At 34.1% G+C, this 13,232-nt stretch overlaps 2 protein-coding genes across 2 annotated transcripts in view; one reads left to right on the plus strand and one right to left on the minus strand.

Moving 5' to 3' along the window:
- LOC142336720 (uncharacterized) overlaps positions 1–11,866 on the plus strand; it is a 38,366-nt gene extending 26,500 nt beyond the window's left edge. The window contains exons 9-13 of the mRNA XM_075385632.1: positions 3,401–3,662; positions 8,529–8,758; positions 9,736–10,365; positions 10,624–10,911; positions 11,549–11,866. Coding sequence (XP_075241747.1) covers positions 3,401–3,662; positions 8,529–8,758; positions 9,736–10,365; positions 10,624–10,911; positions 11,549–11,866 — 1,728 coding nt within the window. The remainder of the gene's footprint in view (positions 1–3,400; positions 3,663–8,528; positions 8,759–9,735; positions 10,366–10,623; positions 10,912–11,548) is intronic.
- LOC142336427 (beta-soluble NSF attachment protein-like) overlaps positions 1–13,232 on the minus strand; it is a 409,326-nt gene that overhangs the window by 131,094 nt on the left and 265,000 nt on the right. The gene's annotated exons all lie outside the window — the stretch shown is intronic.

A 13,232-nucleotide genomic window follows, 5' to 3' on the forward strand; every position in this document is an offset into this window, starting at 1 on the left:
TTTCGAATTTCGTTTTTTACATGGAGTTATCGAGGTTTATAACAAGGTAAAGCTTCGACATTTGTTTTAATATTTTCATATTTTTTTGCTAAAATTTGACACTATTTTGCTGTTTTATTTTAAAATAAGCTATAACTGTCAACAGTAGAGTTTTATTGTTACCGTTAGATAAAGAAAACCGTTGCAGGATTGTCAGATAGGAGGTTTTTTGGTTAAAAATACTGACAAAATTTTCAAAACTCAGAAATGCTTTACTAAAAAAATGCCCAAAATATGCTTTTTTCGGGTCAAAATTGTTTAATTTTGCCAATAGATACAATCTCTTTTAACTCCAGAAGAGAGATAGTTGAAAATCGTTGACCTACAAAGTCTTCTGGAATTAACATTTTGCCATTTTTTTGCAAATTCAACTGGATAATTTTGCATAACTCATCATTGTTTAATTTTAAATTTGTAGTATTTCACTCAAGAATTCAATTTGCGAAGATTGCGATCTTTTGAGGGGTTTTTGAGATTTTGTGGAATTTTGTGGATTTTTGTGATTTTTGTGCAAAATAGCCCATTGTTGCCGTTGTTTTTTGTTTTCATTGATAAATATTTACTTTCATACCAATTTAATTTAAAAATGCTTTTACAAAATAAATAACTGAACACAACTGTTGTTTGCTTAAGAAATGGATTTGAGGGCTACAACACAGCTCTTCTGCAGAATTTGGTAGTTTTTTTATTGTTGCTCTCAAATTTTTTGGTTAATTTTTATGCCAAATATTGGGAAATTGGAGATCCAATTATAAATACAAAAATGAACGGATTAAAACAATAACTGACATTGTTATTTAGTAAAAGGTTTTTATTGACTTTCATTTTAAACTCTTTCATTTTAAACTTTTTTTTAAAAAAGAAAAGATTTCTTCAATTTATCAGTTTTTGTTCCGGTTTGCGTTTTTTTCCTAGTTTAAAATGTTTTTTTTTTCATAATTTAGCCTCTTTATTGAATGATCTCTTTATTATTTCAGTGAACCAAACATTATTTTTTCTGTTGGTTAAACGTTTTGACTGATGTTTTCAGGGCTTTGACAAGGCGTTCACAGGAGACGCAATTGCAGATTTAGTGTTTTAGCGGATAATATTTTTATAAATTGAATGGCATCAACACTGTGGTTTCGTAAGTTTGTTTGAGAAATTTTTCAGTTTAACTTTTATTTGATGTTGTTTTCATATTCTTATGATTTAGTCTCACTAATAACAAGCGCGATTTATTTTCAAAGAAGTTGAAAGGTAAACTGTATTCTCTTTTTTTTTAGTTTGAAACTTATGTTGGCCATGAATTTTGTAAATGTTTGCTATTGAAAAGAAGACAGTGCATTTCTAAGATTTCCCAAATTTATTTCTCTGAACTTGTAATTTAGCATCTCTATAAACAAGTCACATCCCTCATCTATTGAACTACAGATGGTTCTTATGAACAGTTTTATTTTCATCAAATGGTCTTTGTTCTAGGTGCAACCAGTTTTCATAATATTTTTGTGAGTTGTGCAAGGTTGTAATTTTAATTGCACAGTTTTAAAGTAATGAGCGGTCCACTGGTCATTTGAAAAAAAAACGCACTTAAAAATTTCTATTGTTTTTTTAATTTTCGTAACCTAGCTTCATTATTGAGAGAACTCGTTAATATTCCGCTGAACTAAACATTTTATTTTCTGTTGGTTAAAAATTTTGACTGATGTCTTCAGGGCTAAGTTTTTTTCCGAAAACTTTTTGTGAAATCTAAATACTTTTCAGTTTTTTGGTTCTTTTTGTTTCCATTTTTGAGATAGCCGTATTACAAAAACACTTTAAGACATTCAAAGAAGATGCAAATGAGGATTTAATTTTATCGTGGTTAATATTTGGTAATTTGATTGGCCTGAACACTGGGGTTTTGTAATGTTGTCTGAGAAATTTTTTTATTCAGCTGGTTTTTATTGTCATTTTGTAGTCTCATGATTTAGTCTCAATAATAACAAGCTAAATTACTTTTGAAAGAAATTGATAGATAAACTGTATACCCTTTTAGACGAAAAATTATGTTAGCTGTGTATTTTGTAAATGATTGTTATTTAAAAAAAGACAGTGGATTTCTACGATTTCCCAATCTTATTTCTGTTAACTTGTAGTTTATCATCTCTATTGACAAGTCACTTTTCTCATCTATTGATCTACAAATTGCTCTTAATAACGGTTTTATTTTCATCAAATGGTCTTTGTTCTTGGTGCAACCATTTTTCATAAATTATTTGTGATTTTTGTGTATTCGCCCATTTTTGTAGGTTTTTGCTATAATTTCACAATATCAAAATAAAAAATCTCCTCTGGTCATTTGAAAAAACCGCACTCAAAAGTTTTTAATATTTTTAGTGAGACGCTTAATCTTTAATTGGCTGGGACATCGATTTCGTGCAAAAATTTTTCGTGCAACGTTTTTTCTTTTGCTTGTATTTGCGTCTGACATATCATGGACAATGAAGCGTCTCAATCGCTCTCTATAGAGATATAAAAAAAATCTCTCATTGATTTAATTTGATTCATAATGTTTTTGTTCATTTTGAGATTAATTCTTTTCAAAAAAGCAATGTTTTATTAAACTTTGCCCTTTTGCTCTTTTCTTGTCGACTTGTTACCAAATAGTCACATATTTTTTCTAATGAAGTACACGTTAACCATCGATAGTATAAGTTTTGGTTTTGATTTTTTGTTAATTAATGGTTTTCAAATGATGGACAACGAGTTTTGGTCGTAATTTGGTCGTTTTTTTTCTGGTAGTTATATTATGGTAGTCACACGTCTCATCGGCCCTCTAAAGTAGATTGTTTTATTCATTTAGTAGTTTGTTGAACGATATCTTGATATGTTAATTTTGTTTAGCTCTTCCTCATTTGGCAGACATTTAAGTGAAAAATGTAGATGCGCGGGGTCGGAGCCTCCTTGTTCTAGGTATACAATGACAAACCGTATGACAAACTGCCGAATGAAATTTACTTTACGCTGAGAATGCATAGAAAAGAGCATCGGAAATCAGAAACTTGCCATTGGGTAACCATTTTTCATCTTTTTTCGCCGAGTGTGGTATAGTATTGCACATCGTCTAATAAAATAACCAATCAACTAAAGATATGAATTTTGTATCAGCAAAACTGTACACGAGAATAAAACCTTTTGAACGCAAAACTACATTAATTATCACGGCTGCTTAGCTAAAAAATGACAATCTTTTTAGCTTGGTTTTATTTTGTTTCTAAAATTTATTTCAATGTTAAGAGTCCTTTGTTATGGTTGTTCTCTGTTTAGAGCAAACCAAAAGACCACCGAAATAAATATTTATTATTATTATTATTATGCAATTATCCATAAATTGTTCAAGGACGTACCGAGCCTAGAGCCAGGGGGAAGTTCAAAATATCACGTGATGAAAATATCTGGAATGAGCTACGGCAAAGAAAGCAATGCAATTGAGGTCTCCAGGTACGTCCCTCGGGACACCAACGACCCCTGGATAACAACCACAGCTACTGACGATAGCAGTATGCTTGTGGAGTTCAATTGGTTAGATGGCGGCCAATACCTTCAAAACTACCTCGCTGTTTGGAGCTCGGCACAATCGGAACGGCAGTGGAAAGTAATTGGTCAGTTCGCAAATCAATTTAGAATTTATTAAAAATCGATTTTATCTCTATTTGGAATAATTTTGCCAGAAAGTGTCTTTTTCTTTAATTGAGATTTCGTGAACCAATAACTAGCCAGCCGAACCTGGAGTCGAAAACAAAAATCATTTTCAAGATCTTAAGAGGTTAACCATTAGTTTCGACTCGGGAACAACGCAAAAGCGATAGCCACATTTTTATCTATTTCAAATATATCTATTTTGTCTATTTCATCTAGTTGTACTTGTCCATTTAGATTTTAAGAGTATATTTATCCTTAGCTCACATTTTTCTACCTCCAATGAATGTTTGGGTTTGGAAATTCTAATATGGAATTAGAATGGCCCATGATTATTTCTCATGATCAATTTCCTGGTATCCAAGTCGAAGTCGATACTTCTGATTGGACCGAGTCAACGCGAGTGCACAACAGGAAGTTCCTAAGTTCCTAGGGGGAGGCGAAGGGAGGAGGGGGGGGGGGGGGGGGGGGGGTAATCACAGCGTGTAGCGTGAAGTTGTAATGACCATATGTCTAACAAGGCGGCTCGGTTATGTGCGATGGCACATACGGTTCCGACCCCGCCCATCCACAATTTTGACATAAAAAAGCCCAAGTCTTTTTCAAAAAATTCTGTATGAACGATAAGATAGCCTCCAAAGCAAATAACTCAGTAGAGTAAAAATTAATGCATTAGATTGCTGTAATTTGTCAATATTAAGAAAGCGAGTCAAGACGAACAGCAAAATCAAACAACAACAACAACAACAACAACAACAACAACAACAAACATTAATTACATCAAAAAATTTATGTCCCTCTTTAAAACTAAATTTAATAACAAAATCAACATACCGTCAGATAAACCTAAAACTAAACAAAAATAACTTATAAATGAACAGAAAACATATGCGACCAGTCCATAAAAAGGTTTGGTAACAATTATACAAAAAAGAACAAAAACAGTAAAGTAAAAAAATTAACTTATTTTTTTGAAACAGTTAACTTCAAAGTAATAAATACCAATAGGAATCAATTAATATTACCACAAATTTACGATTACCACTGCTTCTATAGAAGGGCATTAGGACCTGTCCTTATTCATTTTTTAAAGCGGCTAAAAAGAACAACAAAGAACAAACAAAATTTCAATTGAAACTTGCCAGAAAACGCTGTCAAAACCGTCAAGCCAAATTTTGGCACTCAAAATATATTTGATTGTGCTTTCTTCAAACAGCAATAATGTAGTACGTGGCCAACAATTAGTAAGACTAGGTAACAAGTAGACAAAAAAGCGAAGTGCTAAAGTATGTAATACTTTTAATTTTTTTTCGAAACAAAATTACATTCAATGTCATGACAGGCATTAATTACAAAAAGAGCTATTTAAATAGGGTCGTTTATTCATGAAAAAGAAGCCCTCGTGAACTGTAATTATCCAGAATAATCTTGTATCTACAAAAAGAACGTCAAATATGACAAAAATCAAATTGATTCACTTTTTTTTGTGAAAAACTGGTGTCGAAGCCAGTAAGGTCATAACGAATTCTTTAAAAAAAAGATTTTGGGACACCAATCCCTTTTATTCCTTTTACACCCATAATTTCATATTTGTCCTTTAATTAACTAACGAGATAAGGTAACAAGAAGAAACATAAAAAGAACAAAATTGCGAAGTTCAAAAATTTTTTTTTTAAATTTTGGAAAACGATTGTTTTCAAAGCCATGAAAGCCATCAGCTATCTACTAATATCAGAATATGGGTTCTTCAATTCTTCCATGAAAAGCCAATGAAAGCTATCACTATACAGGAAATTTCATACGACCGAAACGACAAAGTATAAATGACAGTTAGAGACAAAATTAAAAAATTCAATTGATTTCTTCAAGAAAGAGGCGTCGAGGCCTTTAAAACGATGATGTATATCTTTCAGGATTTTAAAATGTTCAATTTTGCCTTATTCTGAATGCTAATAAGGTGACATGAGAACTGTCAAAAATGTGATAATGTGACAAAATTAGAAAACGTGAAAAACTGGCAAATATCAAAACAAACAAAAATCTGAAATCTTGTAGTATCAAAGCCAGAAAACAATATCTTCAGGCTTAGAACTGTAACCAATAATAAATGTTAAATCAGTAGAAAGAAGAAGCAGTCTTTCTTTGCTGACACTAAGCTGGAAGTTGAACAAATTAAGAAAAAAACAGAGGAAAAGTTAAATAAGCCATTATTTATTGAAAAGTCAAATATTTTTAAAAAAAGAAACGACCATAAACTTTCAATTAAAAAACTAAAAGCATTAGCTTGGAGCTGCTTAGCAAGCGAATTGGTTGGACCCATCACTCCTGAGCTTTGATTTGATATGTTCTGTTCTTCATTATTAAAAAAAAGTCTTTTTTTTTTTAAAAAAAAACCGACTGATTACAACCCGATTTTTTTTGGAGTGTAACAGTCCAAGAATGGCCCAAAACTAGCCCTGCTAATACTTATTGTCCGTTAGGAACAATTGATTTTTCAAATGTTGTTGATATAGATAATTTGTTAGTTGAAAACTCAAAATAAATTCTGCGTTTTTGATAATCAACTAGTAAAGTTAGCAAAAAACGGCAAAGTTTTAACTACAGTGCACTCTTAGTGGACTCTGAAGTAGAAAAAGCCCGCCTTAGAGTCTATAAAGATTGTATGAGTGTTCTTTGGGGGTGTACTGTCGGCAAATTTAATCAAAGTGGACTAAAGTAGCTTATTTTGTGCTGTTTTTGATGAAAAAGGCTAAATTTTGAAATGTTTATCCAGATTTTTTGACCAAAAAAAATTAAATCAAAACAATCAACAATGCTTGTTCGTCTTCAAAATTAAAATCAACGACACTATTCTTAAAAATTATAACAAATTTTAGCAAAATTGACGAAAATTGAGGCAAAAATTCCGGAAAATGTGAATAAAAACAACGTGAATTCACTCTTCCTTTCTCAGAAGTTTAAACCTCGATAACTCCCTGTAGAAAACGAAAATTAAAAAAATCTTTTTAATTCCATATTCTACGCTGGACGAGCTTTCTAATGATACCAGTCTCAACTCTCTACGATGAATATATCGAGCGGCGAAAATTCACGGAACAAAAAAAAACCATTTGAGTATATAGTTCCTCCCCCTCAAGAGGGTCGGAACAATAACAAATTTTTCCGGTCTTTTCGGTCTCACCAGAAACCAGTTGTTCTAAGTCGTCTGGTCTGAGGTCAATTCCCGTGGAACCTCAACCTTGGGAGTCAGGTGGAAAGAATATGAATGGAAAATTCAGGCCATAACAATCTATTATTTCGTCTTTATTTTGGTGGGACATCTTGTGAGCTTTGCATGATAATTGTGCACTCTGGCGTGCTACCATTTCATTTTCCAGACCCCCCCCCCAACAATTTGGGTCGCTCTATAATCCCCGAGTGCGACATAGGTGGTCTGATTAGATGTCGCTTGGATCTGGCAGATGAACCTGGGGTAATCATATTGATTGATTTAAAGCTAGGAAAATACAGGATTACAGTGAAACTAGTCCAGTATTAAATACATAGTTCAGAATTGTCTGTTCATCCGAAAACTACACGTACTCAAGTACGTCAAGTCAATTTCAGTACTGCCCAGGTTGAGGTCCTCGTTCAAAACGATCTATGAAAATATCCATCCAGACTATGGATATTTTCATAGATTGCAATATTTTTGCTTCTGAAAATACTCGGGCAGACCAAAAATGGACAACTCTACTTGCAAGTCTAGATATCAGTACTGATTCGGAGCTATGATTATAACACATTTTAGACTTCTCAGTCTTGTGCAAGTCTTGTTTAACACTTGGCAAGTCTAAATCCAAGTCTTGGCCAACACTTGGCAATTATAAATCCAAGTCTTGGCCAACACTTGGCAAGTCTAAATTCCAGTCTTGGCCAAGACTTGGCAAGTCTAAATTCCAGTCTTGGCCAAGACTTGGCAAGTCTAAATTCCAGTCTTGGCCAAGACTTGGCAAGTCTAAATTCAAGTCTTGGCAACGACTTGGCAAGTCTAAATTCAAGTTTTGGCCGAGAATTAGCAATTCTTAACCCAAGTCTTGGCGGCGGTCAAATATTGGAAAAGACGTCAAAAATAGCCAAAAACATCAAAAATAGCCGGGAAAACGTCAAAAATTGCCGAAAAATGGATATAAAGTTTCATTCAAAATTTTTTGAAAAGATGGTTTGGACTTGGGCCAAGAGTTGTAAGACTTGTAAGACCTGTATTAAGAATTGCCCAGAACCGAAAAACGAAATAAAACGCGCATTTATACTTGCCTAGTACTGATTTAGACTCAGAGTTCGTTAATCTAATATGAGAAAAAATGAATTGGTTTCAAAAATATTATTAATAAATTGTTTCCAGAGGTCAATAGAAAAAAATTGTTTTAATTATTTATATTGACATCAGACAAAATCAATATCACTCTGGGAGATCACTATTAGGCCATGAAGGCCTGTTTTCAAGTGTCTCAAGCTGAAGAGAAATGACTATGGTTGTTGATGACAAGAAAAACAGGAAAGTTACCGCTGTCAATAAAAATACAGAACAGAATTAATTAATTATTATTAAACTTAGATAGTAACTCACAATTGTCGATAATGTAATTATTAGGGAATTTATGACAGAAATCTTTAAATGTTAGTAGAAAAAAATTTTATTTCCTTTTTTCTTTTTTCTGCAGTTTTCTCAATACAATTGAAATTTGTTCAGTCATAACTTGCATGAGAGCAGTTCTCGAAATAATCAATTCTAAGTCCTCATGTAATTTACTTCAAAGTTGAATCATCGCTATTGTTACTTCATATAGGGAACGCATATGGACCTGTGAAGACACTGAACTTTACCCTGGGTTACTTTTACTACTACACTTACGTGACAAGAGTTCAGCACTGGTATACTGGACACGCTCACACTGGCTACATATTCTACAAAGCCGTCGAGGTCACTCTACCTTGTGACGTCACAGAAAAGGTGGAAGCGTTTGTTCACGGGTTCGAAGAAGTATGGTGGAGTGTCAAAGTGGGGCCAAGTGCAGAGGTAAGGTGAACAAAATTGCAATCATTGAAGTTTCATTTTTTCATTCAAACATTCAAATTTCACGACTATAACCAAAGGTGAAACACTTATATGCCAGTCCATGTGAATCAAATCATGTATTATTCGAAAAATTAAATTGTACGGATAACTCACATTTGACGGGTCTACGAAACAAACCCCCACGAAAAAAAACCCAGAGAAATAAACCCTTACGGAGAAAACCCTCATGTTTACATCGAATTAAGGACAGCTGGTGATCAAAATAAAATCAGCTGGGCTTTTTTTCTGTGGGGGGTTTGTTTCCGTTGTAATAAAATCCATTTAATTTAAATGATGCTGCATCTTTCTGACAGACAAGCGAGTGTTTTTTCCGAGTTTTTTCTGGATGTTTGGTTGTTCGTTTTTTAAAAAAATTTTTAAAAGTTTTTTTACAGGACTCTCATTTTGTTGAATTTCTCCCAATTTCCAACAGCTTTGGAACATATTTTTAAAAGTAGAACAAACCGTAAAATTAGGCTTTGAATCGATTTCAGATTAAATGGTCAAAAGCAATAGAGCAGGTCGATTTTGCCCGGAATTCTCTAATTCTTTTCAGCTACCCGATAGCAAGTTAAAGTCCCATGAAAAAGTCTCGAAAAACTATGTCGACATAACTCTGACGCATAGGTTTCCTTATACGGTTGTAGTTTTGACCGAGCAGGAGGGATTCTTGTTTCTTGCTAAAATAGGTTGAAATATGATCGTTCAATTTTTATCTATCCCCATACCTGTTAGTTTCACCACCCAATTCCTGATTAACCCTCTATAAATCTGACGGTACGATTGTCCCGAAGCCTTCTCCATCATTCTGTTTAATATTTCAAGATTATTATTATTTCAAAATTATTATTATTTCAAGATTATTATTATTTCAAAATTACTATTATTTCAAGGTTATGATTATTTCAAAATTATTATTATTTCAAGACTTTTTGCAGCCTGGCTCTGATACAATCTACGTACAATGGGCATTACCTTCCATTTATGACAAGTGTGAAGTCGGCCTAGTGAACATGGATGTTGATCCCAACACTGAAATAGCGTCTGAAGACATCATAAAAGGAGCTGAAACCTCTGTTGATAGAGTATATGCATCTCCATCGTTCGCCCCCGGGGTCAAGGTCAAAGTAACTGTCAAAGGGGTCAACACTGCGGATTCAAGTGAGACGGCTGCCGTTGCGGAACTCTTCACCCAAACTACCGGCAATGCACCAACTATTACTGTAACCTATCCAACTTCATCAACTCTACGGGTTCAATGGTCTAATATCGGCAAATCCGAAAAAGTTTGGGTAGCTTTGTGGTCGACCGGAGACCCGGGGTATCGAACCTCTGCCTCCGCGGACGCTTTGGCCGATAGCTATACCGACATATCTCCGAAATTTGGTGTCGCTTACACGGTTGCAGTTTTTACGGAGCGTGAGGGGTTCTTGTCTTTTGTGGCTGATAGTTTCTTCATACTTGGACCAGCGCCACACGACTTGACTTGCTTCTTGGGGGGCACAGTCAAGGCTTTCGTCGGCGAGACAGTGAACAACTTCGGCTACGTTATTGGCAACATTGCAAATGTAAGAGCATTTACTTGTTTACATGACACATATCAAAAAATTGTTATAAATTCCACTAAAACATGGTTTAAGCAAAAAAATATTGACAACTATAATCGTACGGCGAACGATCGAAAGGTTAAGAATTTTTGTAAATGCGTCAAAGTAATACGAAAATATATGGAAGCTGATCAATAAATGGAACAAAAATCGATTATTCATTTTTGAAAACAAATTTACTGGAAAAACAGATTTTCCCTCACTGTTTTGAATTTCTAGAATGAAATAACAGACCCAGATACTTTCGTTGTTGGCTGGACCCAACCTCAGTTCTACTCCACGGCTGACCTTAAAGTTACATACTCCTCCGACTACTCAGGGGGAGGATCGTCGACCTTAGTTGACGGACCAGTAACAGTCGGAACTGGCCATCAATTATCCACCACTCTTAACTGGAACAAGTTCGACGTTGAAATCACAGCTGCAGCTTCTGGACAGCAACCAACGGTCACCAGCTACCAAGTTGATATCCAGCTGCTTCACTGTGTCCACTCGGTGACTTTTCAGGCAATGTTTTCTTTTTACTTATTTAGCAGAATTTTGTTCAGGAAATCTTGTATTTAGTAATCAAACATCTATCGCAAAGATAAAAGCGTATTCTTGACTTAAGTCAGTTTCAGTACTGGCAAGTCTGATTTCAGCACTGATTCAGAACTATGATCATGTCACTTTTTACACTTGTCAGTCTTGTGCACGTATTGGTCAAGACATGCAAGTGTAACAGAATGTCCAATTTGAAATAGTCTCTCTCATGTAATAAGGTTGCAAAAGGGAAAACACTTATTAATCTGAGTAAATTTACTCGCTTTTTACAAAAAAAAGGAAGGCAAAAGACAAAACTTTGAGAAAAGCAGCTAACAATTCCAATTTCAATTACTCTCGCTAACCAAAAAATTTTGATCAGAAATATTATCAACTAATGGATAATTATATTTATAAAAATTTATTGTTAATTTGAAACAATATTGCAAAAGTAAAGTTCCGAATTTTCTCTCCAGCGAAGTGATCGAAACGGTGTTGGAAACCATCTTTTCGACAGCAGTGGTATCCATAACAGCATTTTCTGTAAATATTTGACTGACTTCATTGTTGCTGCCCAATGATTTCATTAAATTCTGTCGAAAAATACGCTAGTCTATTTCAGGACTCTGTTACTACTGCCGATACTGCCGTAGTGTCTTTCGCGTGTCCGCAATTCGTCCCTGGCTGTCCCTGGGCGAAAGTGGAGAAGATCTTCATCACTGTCTGGAACGCTTCAGAGCCTCAGAATGCGCTGCATTTTGACTCCGACAACCTTGAGGGATCTGTGAGCGTTGCAAGTGAATTGGGGGTTCTGAAGGAGTACATTATAACAGGGATTTGGTTTTCTGTAGCTAAAGACAATATTTGTTTCAAATTATATTTTTCTAACGGAGGTAAGGATCTCTGCACTTACCTCAAAAGAACTTTAAAGAATCCTTAAAGAACATCAAAATATTTGAACAGATTTAATAAAATTGCTATTTTAAAAGAGCAGTTTTGCAACTCACGGTTAGTTTATATTGAATATAACCTCTTGGCAAGAGGAAAAAAATTGTCGCGAAGCAACACGCCGTCTAGGCTGAGATTATTGCTCAAAATGAACCATGAACCATGACGCACACAGATACTAATCAACCACAATCAGACAATAAATCGCTCGAGATGTCTTTGTTTTTGGCTTGCTCAAAAATTGTCAATACCTGCCCAATTAAAAAAAAACATGAAGAACATATCCAAATCATAAAAACACCACCATTTCAAAAATACTTTAATGTAATCATTCTTTCTGCCTTTTTTCTTGGATTGTATTATGAACTAAGGTTAATTGACTATTAAGGCAAATACCATATTATACACAGATATGATACCATATAGATAAACGGAAAGTTCAACTTTTGGTTTGTTGTAAACGCTACCCTCGTTTTGCAGCTCTACAATATTTTGTAGCGTTGTTTAAGTTTACAATAACTTTAACAGTGGTCGCATCCAGACAATAAGGAGCCGTGATCAAAATTCATCCAGCAGATAAACTAAGACCAGGATCCTCGACAGCGCTGACGCCGCTGGAGAAATGAAATTATATATATATATATATATATATATATATATATATATATATATATATATGTATATATATATATATATATATATATATATATATATATATATATATATATGTTCTTGAGCTCTTGGGATCATCCAAAATCTTTGCAGAAAAGGCTACCACACTACAAATTGGAAATCGAGGGATGTTACTATATTATTCGTCTCTTTCTAAAAAGTGATTTATGAGAGCCACCAATTTTTTTCTTTCAAGCTATCTGATTGCTTCAATCCTAACATTCAAAGGTCAATTATGTCTGACAGTTCCTCTTTCTTGAGCAAATTTACCCAAGGCAACAGAAAAGATTCATTGTTCTTGATGAACTAAAATTGCGGCCTTTAATAACATTTCACCCGTTATTCAGTGTCTGAAGATATAATTACTAGTTACAAAGAGCTAGAGATAGGTAATAAAGTTAAAGAGCAGTTTTGAGTTTTTGTATAGAAAAATGTTTCTCCGTTTTTTGTATTATATCCAAAATGAAAGGAAAATTCGCTTGAGCGTTATTAGGGACCATGATCGGTTAAAGATTGAAACCGTTGATTTATTGGTGAGGCGGCTCTAACAATATCTAATATGAGTTTTTGTAAATTAATCAAATTGTTTATTGACAGTATGTTTAGTTTATATGTACAATTGATGTACTCGCATGTGGGAAGAGTGGCATGAGACGTCATTTGAATCTTTTGCGTACATTTCTCTG

This window comes from Convolutriloba macropyga, chromosome 3 (genome assembly GCF_964194025.1).
Source record: "Convolutriloba macropyga chromosome 3, txConMacr16.3, whole genome shotgun sequence".
Taxonomy (NCBI): domain Eukaryota; kingdom Metazoa; phylum Xenacoelomorpha; order Acoela; family Convolutidae; genus Convolutriloba; species Convolutriloba macropyga.